The sequence below is a fragment of the Rhinolophus hipposideros genome (genome assembly GCF_964194185.1).
Source record: "Rhinolophus hipposideros genome assembly, chromosome: 20".
NCBI lineage: Eukaryota > Metazoa > Chordata > Mammalia > Chiroptera > Rhinolophidae > Rhinolophus > Rhinolophus hipposideros.
Genome location: NC_138066.1, coordinates 25917549 through 25945349, shown reverse-complemented (window position 1 = coordinate 25945349; position 27801 = coordinate 25917549). Strand labels below are relative to the sequence as shown.

Below are 27801 nucleotides of genomic sequence, written 5' to 3'. Positions count from 1 at the left end.
TCTATCCAGTACAGTGAGGCAAGCAAAAGGAATTAAAGGCATCAAAATTTGAAAGGAAGATTTAAGACTGTCTTTGTTTATGTGTAATATGGTAACATATATAGAAAATTCTAAGAAATCTACAAAAAAGTTACTAGAATAAGTGAGTTTGGTCAAGCTGCAGTATATGAGGCCAAAATTAAAAAATCAGTCGTGTTTCTACATACTAACCACAAAGATTCAGAAATTGAAATTGAAAAGAACAATACCATTTATAATAGCATCAAAAATATTAAACAATTAGAGATAAATCTCACAGAAGATGTGCAAAATCCGGACTGAAAACTACAAATCATTGCTGAGAGAAATTAAAGACCTAAATAAATGGAGAGATATACTGTGTTCATAGGTCAGAAGACTCAACCTTGCTCAAATGTCATTTCTTTCCAAAATGATCTGTTTGTTCACTCTTGTGTCCTTGCCTTAGTAGCTGCGAGTCCCTGCGAGGTGGCGGGTGGGAGCTCCTGCTGACTTGGTGGGTTTCCCTGAGACCAAGGGGGACACAATGTGCTGCACTTTGGTGGCTTCTCACCTGGGCAGTGATGCTTCTCTTTTCTGCCAGCTGCTGCCAGCCATCTAAAGTGCCACCTGGGCTCTGATCCAAGCTGCCACTTCCACTGTTCTCATCTAAAGGCAGATATCCTCACCTTTGCCCCTTGGCCCATGGGCGGGGAGAATGCACCCAAGTCAATAGACCTGCTTGCCCCACATGGAACCCCAGCTCACCATGCGGGTCTCTTCTGCTGTTTGTGCCACATTTAGGCCTGGAGCAATGTGCAGAACTCCCCGCGTCACCCTGCTTGGAGACTTCTCAGTATGATCTCCCATCTGTTTCTGTCTTTTCTGGAATCCTGCCATTTCTAGTCTACTAAGATTCCCTCCCACACCTTCTTGCTTTCTAGCAGAACTACACATGGTGTTTGCTTGTTTGGTGGTTCTTACATCTATTACTTCCATGAATTTGGTAGAGGGGAAATCAAGACTGCAGGATGTGCCTTCTCTCGTCTTATTTTTCCTCTTGTCTAGGTCTCTTGCTCCCTCCAGGACCCAGCCCCAACTCCAAACACCTGGCCCTGGGAGGAGGGACTCAGGAAGCTGCCAAACCTTCCTCTCAAGAACTGCCTGGTCTTCTTGCCATTCATTAGTTTTGCCCCAGTCGCCCTGGAGTATAACTTCTGGGTTCTCAGGTCAAGTCAAAAGCCCAGCAGGACCCGCCCCTTGAGTCCTTTGCCCCAGGTTTTGTGAAAGCCCAGCATGGGTTTTGTGAAAATAGACTTTATTATAATAAAATGTCTTTTTAAACAAATGTCCCCACCATTCCTCACCCCTGGAAACCAAGGTGGGAGTAGGGGTTCAAACAATCTCCCACCACAGCAAAGGAAACATGCAGAGACACTCACCCAGCAGGAGGGTGGGGATGGGTGGTTAGGGTACGGGTGGAGAGCCCCTACCCCACTCTGAACAGGGAATGTATGAAAATAGCTGCATAAATCTGTCCTTTTCCCTAGCCCTGGACACAGGGGCCAGAGGAAAACAATGCAAAAGAGAAATTGAATCCGATGATCAAAATAAGGCAAACCCAACTCCTGCTTTCTGCCTGCTGGCCCCCGGGTCTTTGGGGTTGGGGACACACCGAGGGCCAGAGGCTGGGCTGGCAGGGAGCGGTGGAGCACTCTGGGGGCAGGGTTAGGCCCACTTTGGCATGGCCTTTCTCCTTCCTGGGCCTGTGCAGTGGAAGTGAGATGGAGGAAGCTGACTGAGGCACTGAGTATGTACATATATATACATGGCCCCGCCGCCTTCCCGTGGGAAGGGGACTGGGGACAATCCAGTGCAAACTTTCCTTCAAGGGAGGGAAGACATGATCAGGACAGCCATCAGAGGGACCAGGCCCCTTTCTCCCCCTAGGGTCCTCGGTCCTGGGAGCGGTAAGGGCCAGAGAAGAGATTAGTATAGCATGGTGGGAAACCAGGCCTAGGTGAGTGGACTAGAAGTCAAGAGTCCCAGGTCTAGTTCTGGCTCTGTGACTGAGGTGGTGCTCAGCCACCTTGGCAGAGTTACTTTCTCTCTGGGGCTGTTTTCCCGCCTATAAGAAAAAGGTGCCTATCCAGAGGATTCATCCTCAAGACCTTCACTGAATCTCTGATTCCCTTCCAATTGCCACAGTGTTAACACAGAAGAACAGAAGTCCAGGGCCTTCCCCCATCTCCCCCAAGCCAGGACAGTGCTCTGGGGGCCTCGGGGGGCCACTTCTTCCTGCAGGATGGGCCACGGCGTCACTCCTTCTTCCCAGAGCCCAGTATCCTGAGGAGCTGCTTCCCCTTGGAGAAGAGACCTCGCACCTTCTCACCTGTGCCCTGTGGCCCCCCCAGTTGCATCCTAAGGAAGCTGCCAGGCCCAGGGGCACAGGGCCAGCCTGGCAGCACTGGGGGCCCATGTATTGAGCTGGCCCAGTCCTGGAATGTGAGAGAAAACAGACAAAGTTAGGGCCCGACTCCCTTCCCTAACCTGACTCCTTTATCCCACAACCTCACGTGCCTACAGTCCCCCATGTCAGAGCCATGGTCAAGAACCAGAGCCCCAGCACTGTGCCGCTTCCCCACACACGCAGAGCACAGAGGCCACTGAGAACAGTGATGCTGAGGGAGCACTGAGGTGAGAATCCAAAGGGACAAAGGCAGAGTCAGTTCTGCTTCTGTTCACTGGGGACCTGGGCAAGCCCCTCCCCTTCTCTAGGTCTCCTCACAGGGCTGGCGGAACTGGGACCTGATCCTTGGGATGGGTGCCCCAACTTCCCTCATGTCATCCCCTCTCATCAAAAGAAGAGCGAGGACCAGGACTGCTTAGAGGGAGCCGTCCCGTCCAGGGAAGGTGCTTCCTGCAGCACCTCAGAGACAAGGAGCATGTCCTCCAGCCCAGCACATGCGGTGCCCTGGGGCCTTCAGGTGTGGAGCCAGTGCCCACCCCATGGGGAGGAGATCAGGACTCTTCCTTGAATGGCCCCTGGGAGCAGCCTGGGGCCAGAGACAGTCAGGCATCACTCAGCCCTCATCACAAGTATAGAGGCTACCCTAGCCCCTCCTTTACGTCTCTCCCTTGCTGAATCTCCTCCTAGCTCCATTTGCAACCGTAAGTGGCCCCTCTGCCACAGGCCCACGCAGACACTGTTGTTAGTGGCCTAAGGACAGGGGTTGGGCAAACAGAAGAGCCAACAGGAAGCTTCCCCAAGCCCCCGTATCCCATATCCTCCACCATGACCTCCTGTCCCTGGCATAGCTCAGTCAGGTCTTGCCAGCCTCCATGTTCCTCACCCCCCTACTCCCCACTCCCTTTTTCAAACCTCCACTTGCCACCAGAGCCTGGCAGTCTCCTGGTGAGCGTCAGCCAGGGAGCCCAGACCAGAGGCAGGGAGCTGGGTGCCCAGTCTGGAGCCTGCCCTCACTACGGCCCTGGTGATGGGGCAGGGCCTGTCCACCAAGAGCTCTGCTAGCACCAAGAGGTTACAGTGCCCACTGTCAACCAGCCAGGGCTGATGGCTGGCCAGGAGACCCAGGCCCTTCCCACTCCCTCCCAGGGCTCCTTCTACAATAGCCCAGCAGGGAGGGGTTGCTGGGGAAACAAACAGAAGGGGTCTTTGAGCTTTGAGCCCCAGAGACGAATGATGTGGGGTTATCTATGGGCTCCAACTGTTTAAATCCCCCTTTTATTCCTCCAGCAGATGAAATGGAGAGTTGGAAGTAAAATCATGCATCTGATCTCCTAACAGGTCATGATGTAGGGAACAAGGGTGGCAATACTATTATTATTGGTGGCAGTACAGTGTCATCTTTCTGTCACCAATAATAATCATAATATTGTAATACCAGTCATATGGTATCAGAATACACTGATGAGTCATAATACGGACGTCACATAATATTCTATAAGCATATGCTATAGAATATGAGGAGTCAAATAATATGGGACATTACATACTAAGATGACATGTATTCCTATGACATCTGGCACTGCCCAAAGGCAAGGGGAGGGGTGATCCTACTCCCAAATTTGGCTCATAGCAAAATCACCCTCCCCCATTCCCTGGAAGAAAGCGGAAAAGTCAGGTCAGCTCTGGCATGCTGTCTGATTACGGTGACATGGGGAGTGGGGGTCACATGGACATCAGAGCTAGACCCCACTTACATGTTGCTCTCTCTACGTATATCTATCTCCATCTAGCACTGGACTCTTCTCCTCCTCATTCTCTGAAGAACAGGGAACAAAGAGAGGAGATGGGTTACAGACAGACCCACATGCTCTCCGCCCAGTCACCAGGTCGCTGCTGGGTCACAGGGGCTGGGCCTCCTTTGCATAGCCTGTGCCTTGGGAACTACTGCAGGTGGAAGTCCAGCGTTTTCCGGTATGGGCCTGGCCTCCTCACCCTCTCCTTGCCTTGTGAAGCTGGAGCTTAATTGTACTCCACCCACCCCAAGAAGAGGCGAGCTCTAAGCACGGGAACCCAGGAAGCTGGGCCTTGCTGGTTAACTGGCTTTAAAAGGCTCCCAGGAGACAGAGAGATCCAGCAGGGTGCCCTGAAACTGGAGCTATGACTGGTTAGAGGTGTGGGAGTCCTAGGGGTCCTTGTCGGCAGGGCTCCCTCACCTGTGTCAGTCCCTGGGTGTGAGCAGCTCGGTCAGATGGGCTGGGTCAGGCTCACAGCCATCACCCCTCTGCAGAGGGGGGTACCTACTGGGAGGGAGCTGGCCCTCCCTGGGCGCCCTCTGGCGGTAACTCAGCAGCTCCAGCCTGGACAACTGCTCACCTGGCTCATCACCCGCCATGGCCCTCCCACGACCTTGCCCTGGTCCCACCACCACACCAGCAGGGTAGAGACCCAAATGCTGAGCTGGGAGCCCAGCTCTTCACTGACCTGACTCTCGGCCTGGGGTGTCCCAGGCTCCCTGTCTGAGCTGCCCACCTCCGGCCCAGGGCCCTCCAGGAAGTTGGATGGAACCAGGCCCCTTTGTCCATTCAGTTCCCCCTGGGGAGGAGATGCTGGTGAGATTGAGACCAGGAAAGAGGCCGCAGCCCCATCCCCCTTGACTCCAAAACCCCTGGGGGAATAGCCTGAGGTCAACAACTCTGTCATGCGAGGTGACCCGTCCATTCCTCCAGGTGTCCGTCAGGAACCCTTGCTCATTCTCTCCCCAGCTCTGGGAGAGCCCTCTCTGAAAGATATGGTGAGAAGGGGTATGGTACCCCCCACCCCAATGTTCTCACATAGTAGAAGCCATCATCATCCATGTCCCCGAACACAGTAATGACGTCCCCTGCTCGGAAGGGCAGCTCTGCCTATGGAGAGATGGAAAGGCAGGTGTCAGGCCCAAGGAGGCCCTGCCACCACCACCCCCCTTGGCTGGGCTCTGAGGGTCCTCACCTCCACATCCATGTTGGGGGAGTTCTCCCGAGGGTTGTAGTCAAATGCAGCCACCATGGAGTGGGGAGCTCTCAGGCTGGCAGAGGAGACTGGCTTGGGGGGACCTATAGGGAGAAGGGGAGAAGACTCTGGACTCTCTCTAGACCTCCCACCCCATACTATGCAATGGAGGCCTGTTGACCCCCTATTTACCACCTCCCCAACTAGTTGTAGCCCCAGAGGGGCCACCCACCCTACCTCTCTCCCCAGTCTCCCCTGCACAGGGATGGCCCCTCACCTGCACAAGGCCGGGCAGGACCTTCTGACTCAGCTGTGGAGAGAACATGTGTGAGGGCCCCTCCCCTCACATCCCTGCTCAGCCTCACACAAGGGAAGCAGGACCAGCATACTCAGGGAGCACATGAGCCCAGCCCTTTGGTTTGCGTAGTGAGCTTAGGCCCAGAAAGGGTAAGTGACTTATTCCAGGTCGCACGGAATTTATGTAGTCAGGTGCTTTTTGGAAGAGAGGTCCTGGCAAACCACTCTTCATCCCCATGAAAATGAAGCTTCCCCCTGGAGGGGATGGATATAGTGAAGGTCTACTCTTATTCCCTTTCCCTGCTCAGAACCCTACATGTGTCTCCCCAGAAAGCCAAGCAGTGCCCCCTACCCCCATTCATCCTCACAGGCCCCTGAAGGGGAAGGGGAGATGTCACCCACCTTTCTTGGACCGGCGGGGCTTGGGGGGAGGCCCAGTTGTGCGGGCTGTGGAATACAGAAAGAGACCATTCCCTAATTCAGGAAGGCAAGTAGACATAAGAGAAACTGAGGCAGGGAATAGGACAGTGACTCTGGAATCTCCTCATAGGGCCGCACCAGGGTTCCTGCACTCAGGTTTCTGAAGGGCACCCCTCTCCCACCCCCAAACCCCAGGATCCAAAATACACCTCTGCAGCAGATCTCACACCATATGGCGAGCTCGCTGCTGTGGCCATACTGGACTCAGTCTCTGGGAGGCCCCAGAGGCTCTGCTAGATTCTGCATAAATGAGTCATCCTGCTACTCCAGATACACCAATTCTCCCTTCTCCCGAAATACAAAGATCAGAAGGGAGTTGAATTGTAAGTAGGATGGCGGGGTGTGGGTGAGGGGCAGCGGCAGGCCATACCTGAGCCCTCAGGGAGAACATCTGAGGACAAATGACCCCACTGGAACAGCTGCCGCCTCCCCGCCGGACTGTCCACCGCCACCTCCGCCACCATGTTGCAGGGGATGTAGCCCGTCTGGCCCCCACCTTCACCCCAGTAGAAGCCATCGGCATCCTTGTCCCCAAACACCTGGAGGCAAAGACCAGGAATCTCAGAAGGCCAGTTCAGTTAGCTCCCCGTGCTCCAGGCTCTGAGCCCCACAGCACCGCACGTGGAACTGCAGGAGAATGTTCTATCTTTGGTGGGCCGTGGAACAGGAAATAGGGGGAAAGGGCCAAGAATCAGAGTCAGAGGGATGAGAGAAAACAGCCCTTTCTGTGTTATCATGACTATATGCACGTCCATTCCCCTGCCCCACCCCCAACTAGATCTCCCCAACCTCAGAGCAAGAGCAAAAGCCTTTCATAAACACTTGGAAGTATAATAAAAGTTGTCACATTAACAGCAGCAGTTCTATTGTGCTATATGCCAGGCAGCTGAAGTACTCTATGGGTACTACATCATGTAAAACCTCCAACAACCCTATGAGGCAGACACTAACATTAGCCCCATTTTACCAAGGAGGAAACTGAGGCCCAGAGGAGTTCATGGACTCAGGGTCACACAGCTAGAAGTGGCAACCCTACATCATCTGGCTCTAGAAGATGCGTTCTCGCCCCTGCATGGCTCTGATACCTCCCTCCAGTGCAGGAAAGGAGGCACGAGGGAGTCCACAGACAGTGAGTCACCTTTAGAATCTGGCCCTCCCGGAAGGGGAGCTCCTCTTCCCCGGCATTAGGGTTAGGCGACATCGACACAGGGTCATAGTCAAACAGAGCCACAAACACCCGGACAGGTAGGTCTTGGGAAGCCAGCACCTCTGGGGAGCTGCTCGGAGGGGCTGTGGAGGGGTTGGGAGACAAAGCAACAATAAGCTCTGGCGAAGGCCTTAGGAAAGGCCCCCTCTGCCTAGCCAACCCCTCATCAGGTGCTCACCCAACTCAGTGGTGCCTGGCTTGGGGGGCCGACCCCCTCTCCGCAGGAGGCCCCTCCGCCCAGAGCTGTCCTGCCCTCTGGGCTCCCCAATCTCTGGTGCCTGCAAAGAGAGGGCAACAGACAGTAAAAGTGTCACACCATCCCTCTGGCGGGCACCTCAGCGGGGCAGAACCCCACACGCACTCCCCAGCTCTTCCCCGTCAGCATAAGCAGCACAGCAGAGCAGGGACGCAACATTCCTCTCCTGGAGCCTTGGCCCAACCTTGCTGGAGACGAAGGGCAGGATGGGAGGCCCCAGCTCCAGCCACCCTAGATGTGTGCAGTAGAGGGGACTAAGATGAGAGCTTAGGTTGGCCAAAGAGCGTGTGAGAGGAGGGCCTCTTCTCAGCTGGCCATCACAGTCAGTGTCCTAAGCAGAGGAAAGGGCCACTCAGCCCATAGGCAGGGGGCTGCCTGGCGGCAACTGGTGACTAATGATAACAGAATATTGTGCTTCCCAGTTCCAATCAGCAGAAGCAGCAAAGCAGTGGAATGTGGGTGGGAGGAGGCAGGTGAGGGAGCCCGGAGGCCCAGCCCCACCTCTGCTGATGGAGGCGGCAGCGTGGAATGGGAGTGGCTGGTGGGCAGCAAGCAGAGCCACCAGGCGGCAGCAGGTAGGGGGCTGCCCAGGGTGGGAGTGGGCACGGACCCGGGAGGCTGGCTCCTTGGTTCTGCCAGTCGCACTGCGGCCTCTCCGTTCTGGCTCCCCTTTCTCCCAGGCCGGGAGGCGTGGGTAGGGGCTGGGGCCTGAATTCGCCTTCACAGCCCCCTTGGGCCTTCCTATGGGTGCTGTGCCCCAGGCCTCCCCATCTCCGAGGCAGCAGGACCTAGTGATGTTGATGCCCCCGCCGCCCGCCTCCTGCTCATCCTCAGAATCATATTCGATGCTGATTTCCAAGCACTTGGGGGAGAGGCAGCTGGCCAGGCCAGATTCTGGGGTCCGGCCACGTGGGCACCTCTGGGAGGGGGACAGGCCCCCTCTCCCACCAGCCTCTGGTCCACCCCTGGTGCCCTCGCCCACAGTGGAGCCGCCCCTCTCCCGTGTGGGGCCTGGTCGTCCAGAGGCCTGGGTCCCGCCGTTACTGAGAAGGCGGCTACAGTGTTCACGGGGATCTGGGGACCGCTTGCGGTTTGGGGGTTTCTCGGTAGAGCCACTTCCTCTCCTCCAGCTGCTTCCACCAACGAGTCCGGCTGTATCCTCCAGGTGGCCTCCGGAACTGGAGGGCTCAGGAGACAAGGGACATGGGCCCGGTCCTTGGGGTTGAGTGCTATCACAGTCCAGCCCGGGAAACAAAGGCTCAGGCGGGCTGCGGTCTCGGGAAGAAGATCCTGCCCCTGGCCTCTCCTCGTCCTCCTCTTCCTCCTCTTCCTCCTCCTCGGGGATGCTAAAGAGCTTCTTTCTGCAGAACTGCTGGAGGGGCAGCTCCAAGATCTGCTCCAAAATCTCCTCGTCGCTGTCAGTCTCACAGAAGGGCTCGGGCTGGTGTTGGGGCTGGGGACAGGAGGGAGGAGGGCAGCAGGGAAGAGAGGTCCATGGGAAAAGGAGAGAGCTGTGATCTTTGCCCTCAAATGAGGGCAGGGCTTGCAAGCAACCCTTTAGCCCTCCCTCAGCTTCCTCCAAGAGGAAGGACCAGAGAGGGCGATGGCCCAAAGTCACATGGCATGTCCAGGGCAGGCAGAGGAAGAATGAGGGAACATACCCAAGGCATAGGCCGCACAATGCTCGGGCCCCTGAGGGACAGGAGCAGGCTGTGCCAGTAACAGCAGAAAGGCCTCCCCACCCCTTCCCCAGTAGCTCCCAACACAAGGATCTCCGATGGCCAGGGTGCTGCATCTGGTGGGCTGGACTGGAAGAAGGTGCAGCAAAGAGCTTCTTATCCTCCCCTTTCTTCCCAGGAGGGCAGAGGCCAATCCTGAGCCACTTCCTATCCCTGCTTAGGACGGGGCCCAGGCCACACACCTAGAATGTTGCTGGCACTCAGTGGCGGCTGGAGCAGCTGCTGACACATGGGGCAGAGGCCCCTGGAACCCGAGGTCTAGGCCCCACCAGCCCTCCATACCCCATTACCTTGATCCCATTCTCCCTGATGCTCTTGCCAGCAACCTGCTTCTGGAAAGAGCAAGTCCTGGAACACAGCTCCTCTTCTTCCTCCTCCTCTTCTTCCTCCTCCTGGATATCTGACAGATCTGAGTTGCGGCCATGGTCCACAAGGGAGCTCACTGGACGGATCCCGAGCTCGGCCGTGTCCTTCTGCAGGAGAGGGGGAAGGGCAGTGAGAGGGGCGGGGTGGGGTGCACTCTGGCAGGGTCAGCCCCAGCCAGAAGGAAAGAGGTCTCTTGGCCGAGGGAGAGAAGGTCACATCCCAAATGGGGTTACGCACAATGTGGGGGCTGGGGAGAAGAACGGGAACCAAAAGAGAAAGAAATCAGGGAAGATGAAATGACAAAGAAATCAAGGAAGCATGCCCTGATTCTTTGAGATGGCACAGTGTGTCCCCAACCCTATACCTTAGCCCTGGGCCTCAGCCCAGACCCCATGTCTCCTCCAAGGCAGGCCTCAGCACAGGGCGCCTTCGGGGCCAGAGCTCCCTGGGTGGAGCAGGGTGCCGGGCTGGCCTCTCCCATGGTCCACTCGGCCTCCTCCTGGGCCAGGGAGGAAGCCGCAGGGCCAGGAGCTCTCTCACTCACAGTTGGCTCGCTGGCCCGCCTATCTTCTGAGGTGCCCAGCACAGCTGCCCCAGCTTCCTCCTGGAATGGGAGGCACTGAGGAAGAGCCCAAGTCCCAGGCCCTTCTCCCAGCCTCCACCGACTCCCCCCTCCTCAGCAGGGTACCTGGGAGCAAGGTGCTGGGGGCTTCTCTTGGGATCCTTTTGGTGTCTCTCTGGATGGGCTTGCTGGGGGATTCCCGGGGGGCTCTCGAGTTCTTTGGGGCTCAGGGCGCTGGAGAGGGGAGCTGGGGTCCCCAGGCCCTGGGGTGGCTGGAGCAAGGGGTGGTCTGGCCTCTGAGCCTGGTCGTGGTGAGGGGCAGGACACCCTGGCTGGCAGGAAGGCTGCAGTCAGGGCTGGGGCGACAGGAGCCGGAATGGAGTCGGCCGACTCGCCATGGGGTGACATGGTGCGCACGGCCACCTCGCTGCACACCTGCAGCAGCTGCAGCTGTGACAACTCCACCAGCACGCTGCCTGCTGTGGGGGAGGCCACCTCCATGATCTGCAGGGTGGAGGGAGCACAGAATGGGAAAGGGAAGCTGAGACGGCCAAGTGTGAGGACACGACGACGACAACGGCTAGCGTTCTGCCAGGCTCTGTGCTACACCCTTGGCACGCCTCATCTCACTTAATCCTTCTGGCCACAGGGCTTCAGTGGTGGAGAGGTTTGTTGTTGTTTTTTAATCCAAATCAACTGCTACCAAAGCCCATGCTCTTGGCCAATCCACTACCTAGTACCCAAATGCCAGGGGCGGGACACCTCTCTGCCAGGCTGAGACCAGGCCTCTGAGCATGGCAAGAGCACAGGCCTCTTCCTGCTCCCACGATACAGGTGGACAGAGTCTCCAGGCCATACCTTCTGCCCGTCTGCATAAATGGCATAGCCTGTGACCCGGACACCGTTGGACGTGCCGGCAGCATCAATTGTTACTGGGAGCCAGCTGATGACCAAGATTCCAGGGGAGGGCCCCGGCTCAATCTGCACATCCAGGGGGGCATCAGGTGGGCCTGGGAGAAGGAGGGGGCACAAGACCAGTAATGCAGGACGCACACCGGAGATACCAGACCACTTTGCCATTTCCCTGAAAATGCAGATAGAACAGTCTCCCCTTCCGCCATCACCCACAGCCTGGCCTGCTGGGTGTTACAGTCACTACTCAAGCTTGCATACCTGCTGGGAGTGTGGTGAACTGCAGGGTGGCAGCCCGATGCTCTGGCCTCTCCCAGCCTGGTTCCAAGGGCCCTCCAGGTAGGAGCTGAGCCTCCACTCGTGCCTGATAGAGTGTACCAGGCCGCAGGTGGCAGAAAGTGGCCCAGTAGGTGCTGGGGAGGGCAGGGGGACACTCTTCCCCATTGAGGTAGATGGCATGGGCCAAGTTGCTATTGCTGGGCACCCAGGTGATGTCAGCAGATGTGGCTGTCAGCCGATGGACCCGCAGCTGGCTAGGTACCACTCCGGCCCGGGCACCCACCACCAAACAACAGCGCAGAGGGTCAGAGCTGCCCTGGCTGGTCAGGGCCTGCACAGAAACATGGAGGGGCCCGGCCTGCAGGTCCAGGTTCTCAAGCACGGCCTTGGAGGGTGCCCCAGGTCCCAGGGCCTGACGCAGCTCCCCATTCACGCAGATATGGTAGCCACGTAGCTCCACTTGCTCAGGAGGTCCCTCCCAAGCCAGCACCACGCTGTGGGCCAGCTGCTTGAGGACGGCCAGATGGCGGGGGTAAGGCACAGCAAGGGGGTCGCCCAGGCCCTCGGGTGGGGGGCTCAGACTGAGCTCATCCTCTGCAGCCTCTTCTTTCGATCTGGGCTGGCTGCGTCCCCCGCTGCTCTGGCCCCCACTACTGCTGCCACCCCCACCTCCGCTCAGGAAACTGAGTTCAGGGCCTGAACTGTGGGACAAATCAGCCAGCTCCGAATGGAGGGAGGTCAGGAGGTCGTCGTCGGACACACGCTCTACAAAATTGGAAGGGACCAGGCCCCTTCGGCCATCCATGAGCTCCCCTGGCAGGAGGGCAGGGAAGGGGAAGAAACAGAGGAAGTAGAGAAAAACCAGTCCAATAAGTGCATTTTAGAAATGGTCAGTGGGTGATGTTAAACATTAGACTCAAATCAACATTTACCTGTCAGTGCTTTGCAAATACAAGAGAAGTCAAGATCTGGATTAGGTTATTGTTCATTTTTGTGTGATAACAGTATTGTGGTTAGACAGGACAAAGCTTCTTAAATTTTACTGTGCACATGAATCACCCGGAGATTTGTTAAAATGCAGATTCTAATTCTGTTAGGCCTGGGTGGGGCTGAGATTCTGCATTTCTAACCAGTTTGCAAGTGATGCTGCTGCTGCCAGGATATAGGCCAATGTCCTTGCTCTGAGAAGGTGCCTGGTGAGGTATGTCTAGGTAAACTGTCATAATGTCTACAACTTGCTTTTCAGTCATCCGTCTTTTTTCACCTATATATAGATAAAGCAAATACGCAAAACGTGAACACTTGTTGATTGCAAGTGGTGAGTATATCGGTATTCACTGTATTATTCTTTAATTGTTCTGTACGTCTGAAAAGTTCCATATTATACAGGCCTGAGGAGTGGGGGCGGGGCGCCCCTCAACTTCCTTTTGAGGGAAAGGAAGAGGTTCACCTTCAAAGGAAGAGGGAAGCACTACCTGGTCAGGGTAAGGAAAAGAATCTTGAGAGACAAAAGACATCAGTGCCAAAGAAAAGAGTCTCCCGTGGGATCTAGCTGGATGGGACACACAGCAGGCCTGGGTCTAGGAGCATGACTGGTGGTCAATCCAGGCAGTGACCAAAGGGAAGTTCTGTTACTTTGTACCAGTTCCCCTGAACACCTGACAATAGAGTATTATAACATTTGTTGTTGTCTGTTTGAGGGATGTCAGGGAAGGAAGAAATCAAGCCATTCTGGGAGAAGGAAAAAGATCCCCAGGGAACAGATGAGCTGGTGGCTGCTGTGCCTTCGTAGGAGCAGGGAAAACATGGATCAGGGCTTAGGGCAGAGGGTGCCTGTAGGCAGGTCTGAGCTGTAAGAGGGCCTGCGAGTTTCCCCAACACTCTCTCTGTCTGCTTAGGTTAAGAGGAAAATTTTTTTTAAAAGGTAAGGAAACTTGAAGAAGAAACAGCAGGGCCTTTCAATAAATTAGATCATATAAACACGACAGTGGGTTCAATGGTTGCCTCTATAAATATGTCCATGTCCTAATCCCTGGATTCTGTGAATGTGACCTTATTTGGAAAAAGCATCTTTGCTGATGTAATTAAGTTAAGGGGCTTGAGATGAGCTCATCCCAGATTATCTGGGTGGGTCCTAAATCCAATGACAGGTGTCCTTTGAAGAGATGCACAGAGAGACACTGGGAGAAGAGGAGGAGGCCATGTGATGACAGATGCAGAGACTGTAGTGAAGGTACCACAAGCCAAGGAAAACCTGGAACCACCAGAAGTTGAAAGGTACAAAGAACGGATTCTCCCCTGGAGCCTCCATAGGGCATGTGGCCCTGCCAACACCTTAATTTCAGACTTCTGGCCTCCAGAGATGTGAAAGAATGCATGTCTGTTGGTTTAAGCCACCCGGTTGGTGGTAATTTGTTATGGCAGCCCTAGGAAATTAACATAAACACTAACACCATAACACCGTGACGTTAAAAGTCGGAGCCTTCACAGCGCGGAAAGGCTGAGGCTGCAGCCTGGGCTGGAGTCAAACCAGGTAGTTCATGCCACTGAGGAAGGTCCAGGTGGGACCAGATGTCAAAGAAGCAGTCACCGAGCTAAGATTTCATGAGGAATACGGCATCCTACACCCAGTTGTCTACATGCCTTTAACTCTACCCCAGATTGTATAGTTCAAATTCTAGTAATTTTTGGTTAGTTAATATTTATGTTTCTGCTGCCCTCCTCCAAAAAAAAAAAAAAAAAGGTGCTGGCTTTTTGGGTTTTTTTATAAAAACAAAAATATAGTCTGGTGCTCAGCCAGGGCCATCCTGGGAGTGTCCCAAGGCCATTTCTTCCGTAGGCCCTGCCCTGTCAGCCAGTCTCAGTAACGGGGTATCTGATTCAGTTGCCTGGTCTCCCCACAGGCACTAGAGAGCTTCCCTGAAGCCCATGCCCTGAAGCCTGGGACCTGACACCTGCTAACTACTTGCTAACACCCTTTCCTGGCTCTGGACCCTGATTCCTCCTCCCCACACTCAACTGGAGTCCAGCATCAGACCTATGTGACATGCCTGACCTCAGTGTCACTAGTGTTAAACACTGCTGTGCCCTGTCTACCAGCACAAAGGTGAATTTAGCCAAAATTCTGTGTGTCACTGTGCATTATCTGGACTGTGGTAGGCCCTGTCCTGCCCTGTTTGGGACAGACCCTCACACTGGCTGCCCCCTTTCCCAGGTCCCTTCCTTTCTCTTTCCCCACAGGTTGTCAGGTCTCTGTTGCCTTTTGGCTGAGTCTGAAAAGTTATGGTGGGCTGAGCATGCTGGGGATCTCCAACGGGTGGAGATCTTTGGGAAGAGAAGCTTAAAAACAGAGGAACGAACAGAGTGACCCTACTACCTTCCTACCTTCAAAAAAGCCGTCCTCATCCATGTTGCCATAGATGTAGATATACTCGCCAGCAGTAAGTGGAAGCTCTGCCTCTGGATTCTCATTGGGGCCCTCGAAGGGATTGTAGCTGCCGGGAGACACAGAAGAGGAGGAGGACAGTGACCTACATCCTATGTCCAGGTCCCATCTCCTCTCCCCTTTGTGGAGACTTGGTTGTCCACCATTAGCCAAGTGGGGCACTCAATGGGCTCACCTTGCCCCAACTGGGTTAAGAGGACAAGTCCAACTGGGAATCCCTATACCAACCCCACCATTTCCAGAGGCCTCCATCTTCACTTGGCCCCTTCCTCCCAAACACCCCAAATGCTGGGGGAGGGGATGGGGAGCAGGAGTGAGGGGCCTACCTATAGCGTGCTAGGAAGACCTGGATCCTGGCTCCTCCCTGGCTGCCCTCCTGCACTGCTGGGAGCAGGGAGACGCTGTCTGGCTCCAGTTCTTCCACCTCACTGGCTGTGTCCACCTGTGGGAAAACAGAAAGGCCAGTCCTCTCCAGGACCCAGGGCCAATGGCAAAGCAAGCAGGTTTCTAGGCCCAGCCAGAGGAAAACCCACTGCTCTGAGAAGGGAAACCGAGGGCGTGTGACAAGACCAACAGCAATGAACCCTGCTGTTTTCTAAATCAGTACGTGAGTCAGCAGGTCCTGGAAAAGCCCAGGTGCCCTGGATAGAGGGAAAGGGGATAACCTCCTCAAATCCCGACTGCTACTGCACCAGCCCAGGAACTAAGACCACTTTCCCCATCGGCGAGGTGACCAGCCACACTGTTATGGGATGTGTGTCCAATGGCAGTTTGTCTCCTTAAGGTAAAAATGCAGCAAAGCACCAGAACTACAAAGAGCTGAACGCAAGGAGGCAGAGGGGGCTAAGAAGTCCCTGAGAGAAGGATACCGAGCAAGTTAAGACAAGGCCAAACCTGCACCACGACATCCAAAGCCAGCACCATCGTTCTGTCCCACAAGGGGGCAGTAGAGGCCCGGGCTGGGTTCTACCACTTTCCACAACCTTGGACAGTAGGGCTGCTCCTGTCCTGCCCCTTCCACTTTCTGGAGTTTGGAAGGTACAGAGAGGTAAGAAGTGATTGGAAGAGTTGTGAGTGATACCCAAGAACTCGGTAATAACAATAGCTGCCATATGTTAAGCATTTACCGTGTGCTCTGCACCGTGTGAGGCACTTTCCTTATATTTTTTCATGTAATCCCCACAACAAACTTACAAGGCAAGTTTCATCAGCTCCAAAATCCAGACAAGGAATCCGAAGCCCAGAAAGGGTCTTGCCTAAGACAAAGCTGGGATCTGAATCCCAGAACCTGTGCTCTTTCTCATGCACCCATGGCTTCTGCTACACTCTCACGAACAGTCTCATTATGTGGATCCTGGTGCCAAAGTGTCTCCCTCCATCCAGCCCAGGACGCTAGGGCTTCTCTGAGCCCCAGAGGGGTGGGGCTGGGTGGCCCCAAGGTAGGCCCTGCAAGAGGGCACGGGAGAGCAAGATAGGCTCCACCTGAGCTCCCTGCCCACTAGGAAGAATCCACAGGTCCTTCTCTCCCAAGGCCTGGCTCCACTTCCCAATGTGGGACCTGCATAGGCCAGCATCTACCCAAGTCCTGGGGACCCCAAATATGTCAAGGCCACCTCCCCTCCCCTTTCCCCAAGACAGAGGCAGACCCCAGGCCCCTCCCCTGCACTGACCTCAGGTGTAGGGCATGACTTGGGGCTGTTGTGGACGGACTCAGAGTGAGAGGAGTTGGAGAGAGATTCTGCCTTCTTGGTCATCCTTCGAGGGACCCCAGCAAGGATGGCAGGGGCAGGCTCAGAAGACTTTGAGGTGCAGTGCCCTGGGGAGCCTGGCGGGAGGTCAAGGTCTAAAGAGAAGATGGCACAGGGGTGTGGGTCTGTGGCTTAAGGAGGGATCAGGGACCAAGGATGGAGCCACTTGGGTATGGGGGCAGGCCCTTCATTGCAGGGTTTCCTTAAAAGAAGGGAAATACTTGGGGAGAACTTACTAAGTGGAGGCAATTTACACTATTATTTCACATATCCTCAGAGCAGCTTGATGAGGTGCATGGAGCTATTCCTTTCCGACAGCTTAGGAAACCACAGCCCACAGAGGTTTAGCAGCAAAAATCACATAGACTTTTAAGTGACTGGAGCTGGGACCACCAGATCTGATTGACGTCCAGCCCCGACTCTTCACAAGCCCACACTGCCTGCTATTGAGTCCTAGCACCCAACTCCTAGTGGCCTGAGACGCCTGGGCCAGAGTCTGGGACAGCCACTCCAGGCCCGACTCTAACTTGCTATGTGACTTTGGGTGAGTTGCTAGCCTTCTCTGACCCTGAACTCTCTGATCTTGGTCTGGGGGATTCCAGGCTAATGTCACTGGGGGTCTACCTTACCTTTGGGGCCAGGCCCCCGGCAGGGCTGGGGGATAGAGCAGCAGCAGGGAGGTGGTGGGCAGTCCCCGAGGATACTGCAGCCCAGGGCTGAGGTGAGCAGATCCAAGGGGCCAGGGTGTAGGCGGAAGGCCTGGAGTTCCTGCGCCAAGAGGCTGAAGCGCTCTGTCTGGCTGCGGCACTGCTCCTCAAGCTCTCGAACCCGGACCTGAGCCAAGACCCTCCATGAGCCACCAGACCCAGCAAAGCTGCCCAGTCCCAGCCTGTGCTATCTCCACACAGCCCCACACAGGGCTGCAGACTGCATCACCCAGCCCACAGGCCTGGGCACCAGCCATCAGCCTGGCTGCCCCATTGCCCTTAATGGTGTCTGAGCTAAGGGTAAAGTCCTAGAGCTGTGGGTCATCTTCATCCCTCCCCCTCCCCCAGAGAAGGTGGGGGGGGCCTGCCTCACATTCAGCACGCCCTCTCCCCCAGGCAGTGGTACTTCCTGCTTCTGGCTGCTTTCTAGACCAAAAGGGATGGCTCCCATCCCCATCACTATAGCCAGTAGCACTTCAGGAGTTTTCTTAGCTCTGCTGCTTGTCACCTTCCCAGTCAGTGACCCAAATCCCTGCTCTCAGAGAGGTCCCCAGAGAGATCCCAATCGGGAGCTAGGGACATCTTTGTGACAGGAATGAGCCAATACTCAAGATTTTTTCTCAGGTATCCAGAGTCCCAACATTTGGGGCTCTCCCCTGGCCAATATCAAGAGGATCACAGGTTAGACTAGTGATGAACTGCCTCATGGGCCGAGTGGCTTGGTCCTAGAGGAGGGAAGGCCCCATGTCTGCCAGGCACAGTGGCAAGTATGGAGCAAGGAGATGGCCCACACATCCTGTGGGAACCCAGCACATTTCCAGATTCTCAGGTCTGCTCTCAGTCACATTCTGCTCTGTTGGACGTGAGAGTTGGGACCATGTGGACCTGAGGGAGGAGATGTGGCTCAGTTGGCCTGGAGGGGAGTGGAGGAGGGGACATGCCCAGGAGGTAGGGGTTCAGGAGGCTGTACCTGCATGGAATCCAGGGTAGACTGTGGCAGGAAAGGAAAGCACAGAGGAGAGGTTAGACCCTGAGCCCTGTGGGTAATTACCCAGCGAGGGAGGGAGAGATGGACCCAAGTAGACACCCTCTGGTCAGCTCCCTGGACTGACTGACCACTTCCTAAATGGAAGGGTATTTCAAGGTGAAGGCTGCCTCTGGGGGTGGGTGGCAATGGGAGACCATAGCCACCAGACCCAGGAACCCCTGCCTGGCTGTGCTCTAGCCTGAGAAGTAGGCCAATGACGGAGGGGATTGTCTAGGCCCTGAAGCATTTAAGGGTTCTTCCTGCAAACCCACATCCCACACACAGTCCATTCCAGGTCTCTTTGAACTTCCCCTGCTTCCCCCCAAGCTGGTGTTGCTAGTGGACACCTCCAGGGACCTACCTCCAGCAGCTGTACGGCCCCTTCATGTTCCCTCCTGGCTTCTGCCTGGGCCTACAGGTGGGAGGAGGCAAAAGCTGGAGGGGAAGGATGAGGAATGGGGATGGGAGAGAGGGAGGTGGAAGGGAGAATAGGTCGAAGGGAGGGGAGGGACGAAACGGGTGGGAGAGAGGGAGATGGAAGGGACACTGGGAAGGTGGAGGCTGAGGGTTCCTTCCTCCCAAACTCCTACCAGAAGGCAATGGCGTCAAGGACAGGTGGGCCTCATACTGTTTCTCTCTTCCGGGATATCTACCCTCCGGTTTTCCTCCCTCCTCTCCGGGCACTCCTTCTCAGCCCCTTTTACCTGCTCCTGCCTTCTACTCCTTTGAATGTGAGGGTGCTACTGGGCTCACTTTATACTCTTCACTCTCTCCCAACGGGCCCCTCTGGTCACGCTAAGGACTCCAAAACACGTCTTCAAGACCAACTTCCCCACGACTCCAGACTCATAGATCCAGCTGTCTATGGACATCTCTGCTTGAATGTTTACCACAAAATCCAAAGTTGGCCAACACAGAATTCAGACTCAGGATGTCCTACCTCTCAGATCTGTTGCCCTTTCATCCCTCACCCCCTGGCGAGTGAAAAGCCCACCCTCCATCAAGGTTTACTCAGCAAATAGGTGACAGAGCAGGGACTGTCATTCCATGACTGGAATCCATGGAGTCTTGTGGATTCTATCTCCAAAATATACCTTCAATTCAGTCTACTTGTTTCCACCTGCACTGCCAGCACCCTAGTCCAGACAGCCATCACCGCCCCCCCACCCCGGCCCCTGCAAGAGTCCCAACACCTGATGGCTTCCCAACAGCTGCTTCCGTGCCCACTCCCGCAGTTCACCACACACAGTGCTGCCAAAGTTATTGTAAGGGTGAAGTTCAGTAAATCAGTCATGCAGTTAGACTTAGCTAGTTTGCAGTTTGACTCACTGCATGGCTTCCTATCTCACCACCTCTAATTAGACTTAGTTTGTTTGCAGTTTGATCCACCCTGGTACTCATCTATTTTCTCTTTGCTTCTCCCCTCACTGATTAACTGAAGAACTCTGTTCCCTTTCTCAAGGCTACCCATACCTCGTTTATTAACAACATCCTAACCTGGAAAAGAGCAAATTCTTAATCCTCAGGCGCCCCGACACTGGAATCGAATTTACAACTCCCTTGCAGTTTTTACTGGTAATGCATTAAAGTCCCAGGCTGCTATGACTGAGTCCGAGTCCAGAGTCCAGAGATAACATCGTCTTCAAACAGACCAGACCTCAGGAAGGATGTCAGCCCTCAAACCTGCCTGCCTGACTCCCCCTTCCCTATACAAGAAAAAGCTAATCTGAAGTTAAGTACAACTGTCCACTCTCAGACTCTGGACTCGGCCCCGGCGACCACCCCCCAACACACACACTCCCCCGCCAGTGTTTCTCTCCTTACTACCAGAGGCAGCCATCATCTTTGGACACTGCCATGGGCATTCTCTCTCTGCCCTAACTTTAATAAAAACTTCCTTCGTAGAGTCTGTCAATGCTTTCACCTTTTGTGAATAACCAGGGGTTAATTCCACACCATAACAGTTATTGTCTAAATTAATCAGTCAGATCATGCTACACCCTATTTGGGACCTTTCAACAGCCTTCTAACCACTCAGAGAGCAAAATATCCAAACTACTTCCACAGCCTTTTAGGCCCAAGGTGATCTGGCTCTTGCCTGCTCCTGCTTGTTCTGTCCATCTTACCACATTCTAGCCACACCGACATTTGCAGGTTCTTTCCTGCCACAGGACATTTGCATTTCTAGTCCCCTACCTGGAGTGCTCTTCAGCTGGCTTCCGTCCTTAAGGACAGAACCTTTCCCATCGACCTCTCTCTAAAATGACCCATCACCTCACCCCAGTCACTGGTACATCACCCTGTTTTCTTCCCCCATTGTGCCCTCAGTGACTGGGATCATCTCATTCACAGATATGCTTATTTGATGATTGGTCAGCGACCTGGTCTTTGCCTACCACTGTCCCCGAGCGCCTGGCACACAGTGGTTGCTCAGTAAATGCTCATTGGATAAGTGGATGACTAGACTAAGCTGAGGTCCAGCAACCTACCATCCTTCCCTCATTCCTGCCCCATGAAAACCCTGCCCCCACCTGCTGCAGCCTCCGGACCTCCTCCTGCTTCTCCTGCAGGCTGAGCCGAGCCTGCTCATGCTCCACCTCCAGCTGCTGCCGCCGCTGGGCCACCTCCCGCATGTGCTGAAACACAAGACCCTGGGTTAAAACCAGAACCCCAGTGCACCATTTCTGCAGACGATCTAAGATGAGGGAGCCTCAGACACCGTGTGTTCCAGATACCCTTAAAAAGGAAACTGACACTACAAAAGGAAAAGGACTTGTGGTCCAGGACTCAGCCTCAGACCTCAGTGCCCCACAAAGGGCATATTCTACTGTCCCACTTTCTCCCTGTGCCAGAGACCAGTACCCTCCCTCCACCTCCATAGCCCTCTCACCTTCAACACCTGCTCCAGGCTCTCCAGTTTGCTCTGCAGGCCCTGGCTCTTGCGAAGGGCCAAGTCCCTCTCCTGCGTCAAACCCAGGAGCTGGCCTCTCAGCTCTGCATTCTCCCACTCCACCTGGAGATGGGGGAATGGCAGGGAGCTAGATGTGTGAGCCCTGTCTCACCAGCTCCCTTACCATGGAAACAGTACCCTTCATATTCTGGCCCAGTTTGGATCGGGGGGTGGAGAAGACAGTCCCTCACCAGGGACCAGGGACCAGCAGGAGCCCAGGCCCCACCGCACCTGGGCAGAGAGGCTACCTGCTCCTTCTCTGTGGCTCTCCCATTGAGCCGAGAGTTCTCCTCCACCAGGCGGGCATTCTCATTCTGGGCTTCTCTCAGCTGCAGTTCCTAAGAGACCAGAGGAGCTCTGGGGTGGGGGCCCAGCACCCACATTCCTCCCCTCCCCACACAGAGGACCCTGCCCTCCCCGACAAGGTCTTCCTCCCCCACCTGGAAACTACATCAGCCAGGAAAGGAGAACCCCATAGCACAGGTGAAAAAGTGAGGGTAAGATGGATGAAAGCAGAGCTGAGAGGGAACCCACCACCTGACTGGTCTGGGGGTGGGGGGGAGCTGGCTTCTGGGAGATACTCCAGAGCTCACCAACTCCTCACATCGCCTCTGCTTTTTTCGAGCTTCCTGTTCCAGGCTCTCGCATTTCTTCCGCTTCTTACTAAGCTCTGATTCCTGCGGGGTCAGAACAGAGGGCTCCTCATGTAGGAAGACACAGCTGCCCACAACAGGTCTCCTCCAGCCCTTGATCTCTGCTGGGACTTACCAGCTGCTGAATCCTCTGTGGTTTCTCTGGCTCCCCTAGGACCACAGGTGGGTTTTCCACATCCTCCTGGGGCGTGGCCTGGAAATGCCCAGGAGCAGGGGGCTGCCACCTGAGAACAGGGCCCCAGGGCAGTCTGCCCCCAGCCCATCTCACAGTCAGCAAAGAGATCTCTGCCCCGGAAGGGGCAAGGTGCTGTCTGCCCACCCCCTCCCATCATCTCCAGCTGATGGGAAAGTGCAGAGGCTGCACCTCTGCGTCCTCCAGCCATAGTGCTTCGAGATCCTGAGACCCATGTGTGCGCTGGGAGATAGGCCCCTTATCCAGGCCAAAGCTTTCCCTTTTTAGCTTCTTCCAGCAGCAGCCCTGCTCTGTACTCAATAACTGTTCTGGTGTCCTTCAGTGACTGGCAGAGAACTAGGAGGCCACCTGGATCCCCAGGGATGTAGTGTTCCCAGAGGTAGGGGTTCTGGACCATCCATATCTGGGCTTGGCCTAGAGCTGCAAACCTGGCCAGACCCTCCTACAGCTTCCCCCAAGCCCACTCTGTCTTACTTCCCATTTATGTGTGCAAACCTGGGGGAGTCCAGGTCTTGATGGGAAGTGCGTCTCTCTCCCTGGGCCAGGCAAAGGGGCAAAATCTGAGCGAAAAGCACCCCATACCCTGAGGCTTTGGTTGATATGGAGTCCCTTCTGCCACCCCTCTTCCCAGGAGGTGGACCTTGCTGCTGCCCAAGGAGAGAGGATGGAGAGGAGCCAGATCTCTAAGTTCTGGGGGTCCGGAGGGGTGGGGTCCGTAGTCCTCGCGACAGGAGGTGTCTAAGCCCGGCGCCCAGTGAGGGTCGCGCGTACCTGAAGCCCCCCGGTAGCGGGGGCCGGGCCTGGCCGACCAGGCAGGCGCTGAAGGGGGCGTCCCCGCGCTACGGCGGCTGCGGGAAGCGGCGGCACGGGCTGGGCCCAGGGCGGCTGCCAGGGCAACCAGGGATTTGCTGCCGGGCCGTACCACTGGCAGGGCGGCAGGGGCGATGGGGCGGGCCCCGCGGGACGCGGACCTGCGTAGGGCGAACCCCGAACCCCCGGGGCAGGCGCGGCGCAAGTACAAACGCTGGGAGGCTGGGCGGGGACCGTGCCCCTGGGGTCGGGAAAGCTCCCCAGCCCTTGGAGTCCGCACGCCACCACCGACCCTCGGGGCTCCGAGCGCTTTTCAGGGGGAGATCCTGGAACCGCCACCACCACCCCCCCACGTACACAGACCCGCACACCTGCCGGTGCTCACCTCTCCGGGGATCCCGGGGGCGAATGCCCCTGCTCTGACCCGGGCAGTGGGGCCTGAGGGCTCGGGTGGCGGAGGCTGATCCTGCTGGTTGCGCAGGGCAATCTGCCGCTGCAGCCGCAGTACCTCCCGCTGGGACTCGCGCAGCAGCCGGTCGAAGTCCCGCACGTGGAGCCACCGGGGACCCTCCTGGGTTGGGACAGGGAGGGGGATTAGACCTAAACCCCTGTCTACCACACGCCGTCCCCTTGCTGGAGGGGCTCAGAGGCGCGGGAACGTGCACATCCTCCATGCATACAAGCTGTGCCTGAGTGTTCAGCCACATGCTTCCTCTAACCCGTGTGCAGACGTACACACTGACTCCTTCACTGGGCGCTCACGGTGTGCCCGGCACTGTGCTAAATACCTTATGAACATTGCTTCACGAAGTGTGGTGTATTTGTGGATTCAAACAGCCAGACCCACTGGCCTACCGCCTGAAGCCTGGAGCACAGAAATTCCCTGGTCTGGGACTCACGGCCCCGCCCCCCTCAGTTCAGTCTTCTACCGGCTCCCACCTGGGCCGTTGCCAGGGGAACTACTCCCCAGCAACCTCCACCTTCCCGCTGCATTTGCATCTCGTTAACATCTCGGTCCACATCCCACAAGCCTGGCTGGTGGCCCTGTGTAGGGCTGAGCTGGATGGGGTGATCAGGGCCTCCTCGCACCTTGCCCGCCAGGGTGAGCCTGGCCTGCAACTCCCTGCGCTCCCGCTGCAAGGCAGCAATCTGCTTGTCCTTGGCCAACAGGGCGCTGGCTGTCTCACTGAGGTCCCGGGCTCGCTGGTGGGCCAGGGCCTTCTGGCACAACTCCAATCTGGTCCCTGGACGAGGCACGGCGGCACTCACCTGGCCAGGGGAGAGATAAGGCCAGTGGTCATCTGAGGGCCGGGGCACTTCTCCCACTCATCAGCATCTCGCAAAGGAGGGGTTAGTATAAATCCTAGCATTGTGGCCTCCTGCTTTTACCCCGTGTCTGGGGCATAAGAGGACCAACAGCCTCACTGTACCCATCCCAGCAATCCTCAAGCAGGACTGTAAGCGTTAACCTCACATCCTAGTTTAGGCCCGAAGGACGCTGCTAATTTAGGGCTGCCACTGTGATGGGTCTTCATCCCTGCCCCCACAGGCTCTGCACCCAGAGATGAGCTCAGCGGGAGGCTGTAGCCAGCACCAGCACGTGGTAACCCAGAATCCTGTTCCCTGCCTGCTCAGGAACTCCTCACCCAACCCTTCTCTCCCTCTCGTAGCTCCATCAATCCTCAGCCTCCTAGCCTGGTCAGCATCTGCCCTTCCGACACTTTGGCCCCTGGGTTCCTGCTTTCTTGGATGCTAAGAGTCCATGACTCCCAACCCCACCCCTCGGTCCTAGCCCTGGCTCCCCTCTTCCCTGGTCACACAAGGAGTGACCAGGAGCCTCCAGTTCTCACCACCTTCAGGTTAGTCTCCTGCAGCTTCTGGGCCCTCTCCTCCAGGCGCTTGGCAATGACCGCCAGCTCGGCATTCTTCCGCTTCAGCCTCCGCACCTTCTCTTCCGTCTCCGGGAAGCTGCTCTTCCTCTGACAAGGGGTTGGCCAGAATAGGGGATGTGGGGAGCACCTGGCAGACCCAATCCTAACTGTCCAGGCCATGAGCTAGAGCCCTGGGCTCACGGTGGGGTCCTTGGCATCTTTAGGGAGAGTTTCACCCTCTCTGGGTCAGGGATCATGTCACCTCCATGTGGCTCCCACATGGATAAACATGGGATAAGGAGCACACTGAGGAAGAGGGCCAGGGTATCTGAGTCTGCCTACCCCCAGCTCCAACCAGGACCCAGGATTCGCTTTCCAAACCTCACCAGCATCTGGTTTTCCTCCTTAAGGATGGCACAGCGCTGCTGCAGCTCCCCCAAGGCCCTCAGCAGCTCCAGATTGGGCCTGTCCCCAAAGCCCATGTTCAGCTTGCCCTGGCATGGGAAAGGACAGGGCACAGGGCCTCAGGAACCCACCCTTCCTAGTCAGAGCCCTCCTGCTATGGTCCAAGGAAACATGGAGACAAGCAGGTTCTCCCCCCATGCCAAGCCTTCAGAGTGGAGCACAGGAAGTCCAGGAGAACGGGGCTCCCTGCCCACACTGGTGTCCCCAACCCTAGGACCCTCTCTAGTAGTCTCCAATTCTTCCTATCCCTGCTCACCTCCTCCTGGGAAATGCCAGCTTGAGCTCCCATCCCCACCCCTCCAGGCTCCTCATGGCCCCTGAGTACCCCCCAAAGTCCTGCTCCCTCCATTTTCTACAGGAGACTGCTCACACCCACCTCAAACCTTGTGCTCTCTGGCTCAGCTCAGCACTGAGACCCCTCCCCTGAATCTGCTTCCTCTGGACTCTGATTCCACTGTACACCTCTACATACCCCAGTATCCTCCAGTCCCCAAGGACAGAGACTCAGGGAGGAGGAGACACAGACAGACTGTCAGAGAGAGACTAACAGAGGGAGGGGCTAGGGGCAGGGACAGATGTAGACAGGCAGAGAGTCAGAAGGACAGACAGATGGTAAAAAATGGAACCACTGAGATTCCTGCCCAAAGAAGGGAGGACTGACAGTCACAGAGACGAACCCACAGACCAGCCAGGACAGGAGAGGTGGGCAGTGGGGTTGCGTATCATTCCCAGGCAGGAGGGCATGATGAGAGGCCCCCCACCTCGTAGGCCCAGCCCTCCACAGCGCCCTTACCTTACTGAAAGCCTCCACCTCCTCATCCCCCAGAGCTGGGCAGCTGGGTCCTGAGCTCGCTGCTTGCTTCCCTGGGCTGGGCAGCCCAGTTTCTGTTCCTTCAGGGTCAATGTCCCCCACAGGCCCGGGGCTCTGGGCTCCCTCGGGCTTGGAGCTCTCGAAAGGCCCTACTTCTCCTACCTGCAGAACTGCCGGAGTATCAGCAATGCTTGGGGCTGAGCCTCCAGATTCGCCCCCCTGGCCTGGAGTCCAGCTCGGCCAGGCAGATAGTGCCCATGGCTCCATGGTTCTGGGGTTCCCCCACTGTGGGAGGGGTGTCAGTTGCTCCACGGTATTGCCAAGGGGCCCCAGGATCCGGGCCGGGGGACATCACCCAGCCAAGTGAAGGAGCTGGCGAGGGTCATGCCAGGCCAGACCCTTTCCTCTCTGACCTCTTGGCTTCACCGGGTCTCCATCCAAGGTTGGCTGAGTTCTTCCTCACCCACAAAGGAGGCTGTAGGAGTCGGGGCTGCTAGAGCTAGAGCTGGGGTATGTGAGCTATGTTTGCTCGTGGCTGTGTGTGTGCGAGAGTGTGTGGAGGAGCGCGATTGTCCCCGCGGGGGCTGGGAGGATGTGCAGAGGCCACCACCAGCAGCGCCTGGGTGAGGGTGTGCGTGTGTTTCCAGGTCTGTGTGTGCAGGTCAGCACTGTCTTATGTATGTGTTTGGAGGATGAGTGCCTCCACTTGTGTGTGCCGGGGTGGGAGCGTAGTGGTTCTGTGTGTCACTGTCGGTGCCTGTTTCAGAGTTACCAGTTGTTTCTCTATGTGTGTGTGGGGGGTGGTCTGTATTGCAGGGCGGTGGCAGTGTGTGATGCTGTCATTGGTTGTATCTGAGGATCTGTGTTGTGCAGCTGTGTGTGCGTCGGTGTCATTGTGTGTCCATCAGCGTCTGTGAGTCTGGCCATCCATCACGACCCCTCAGCCTGGCTAGGGTCCGCAGGAGCTGCTGGGGGGTGATCCCCAATAGTCCGCTGTGGTCCTTTATCTCCTGCTGTTCTCTCCGCTGCTGCTCTCTAGCTCTCTGGCTTGCTGGGCGGCCGGGCTGGTCCTAAGGAGGCCTGGGTCGGTGGGCTGCTTGCCTCATAGTCTCTGTCCCTGCTGGCCTTACAGCCCAGGAACCTCGAGATGGTGGGCGCGGAGGAGGGCTGAGCCTCAGAATGGGTTGGGGGTGAGCAGGAGAGAGCAAGCCCTCCCCTCCCTTCCTCCTCCCCTCCTGCCCACCAATAGGAAGTCAGCTGCTGGTTTCCATGGTGATGGCGCTGGACTGGTAGGCTGGACCGGCAGGCAGGGTCGGGACAGAGGGAAGAGCAGGTTCCTCAGGGGATCCCAGCCCAGTGCCCCCACATGTGGCCAAACACACACCCATACCTTCCAGGGTACAGAGGCAAGTGGGCTGGAGCCTGTTCTCCGCACATCGGCCTCAGCCCAAGGCCATAGAGACAGAGACCGGTGCTATTATAGATAGAAATCCAAAATTGGAGAAGGGCAGGACTAGAAAAGATTGGATTCGAGATGAAACAAAGACAAATAGAAATTAAGAGAATGA

The 27801-nt window shown here is 56.3% G+C and overlaps 1 protein-coding gene across 6 annotated transcripts; it reads right to left on the bottom strand.

Annotated features, from left to right (window-relative positions):
- TSPOAP1 (TSPO associated protein 1) lies at positions 1 to 27404 on the bottom strand. Of its 6 annotated transcripts, none has more exons than XR_013991855.1 (33): positions 26216 to 27404; positions 25344 to 25451; positions 24937 to 25065; positions 24176 to 24355; positions 23472 to 23657; positions 23048 to 23161; positions 22199 to 22276; positions 22024 to 22107; positions 21679 to 21768; positions 21371 to 21493; positions 21012 to 21116; positions 18842 to 18892; positions 18424 to 18444; positions 17376 to 17580; positions 16669 to 16841; positions 15325 to 15440; positions 14938 to 15047; positions 11536 to 12366; positions 11221 to 11372; positions 10489 to 10866; positions 10165 to 10404; positions 9725 to 9907; positions 8197 to 9148; positions 7618 to 7717; positions 7371 to 7522; positions 6603 to 6771; positions 6155 to 6199; positions 5733 to 5765; positions 5456 to 5559; positions 5299 to 5370; positions 4949 to 5059; positions 4222 to 4283; positions 1 to 2495 (listed from the first exon to the last, which is right to left on the bottom strand). XR_013991855.1 is itself a non-coding variant. In XM_081027447.1 (33 exons), exons 1-32 carry the CDS (start codon positions 26498 to 26500, stop codon positions 4254 to 4256), a joined length of 5601 nt encoding a protein of 1866 aa, XP_080883573.1. In that variant the 5' UTR covers positions 26501 to 27404; the 3' UTR covers positions 2 to 2495; positions 4222 to 4253. The 6 variants fall into 6 exon arrangements, 5 of the variants coding, with proteins under 5 accessions (XP_080883575.1, XP_080883573.1, XP_080883574.1 ...); XM_081027447.1 differs by having other exon boundaries at positions 2 to 2495; positions 8306 to 9148; XM_081027448.1 differs by having other exon boundaries at positions 2 to 2495; positions 8306 to 9148; positions 24940 to 25065.
- Between the last annotated feature and the right edge of the window lie 397 nt (positions 27405 to 27801).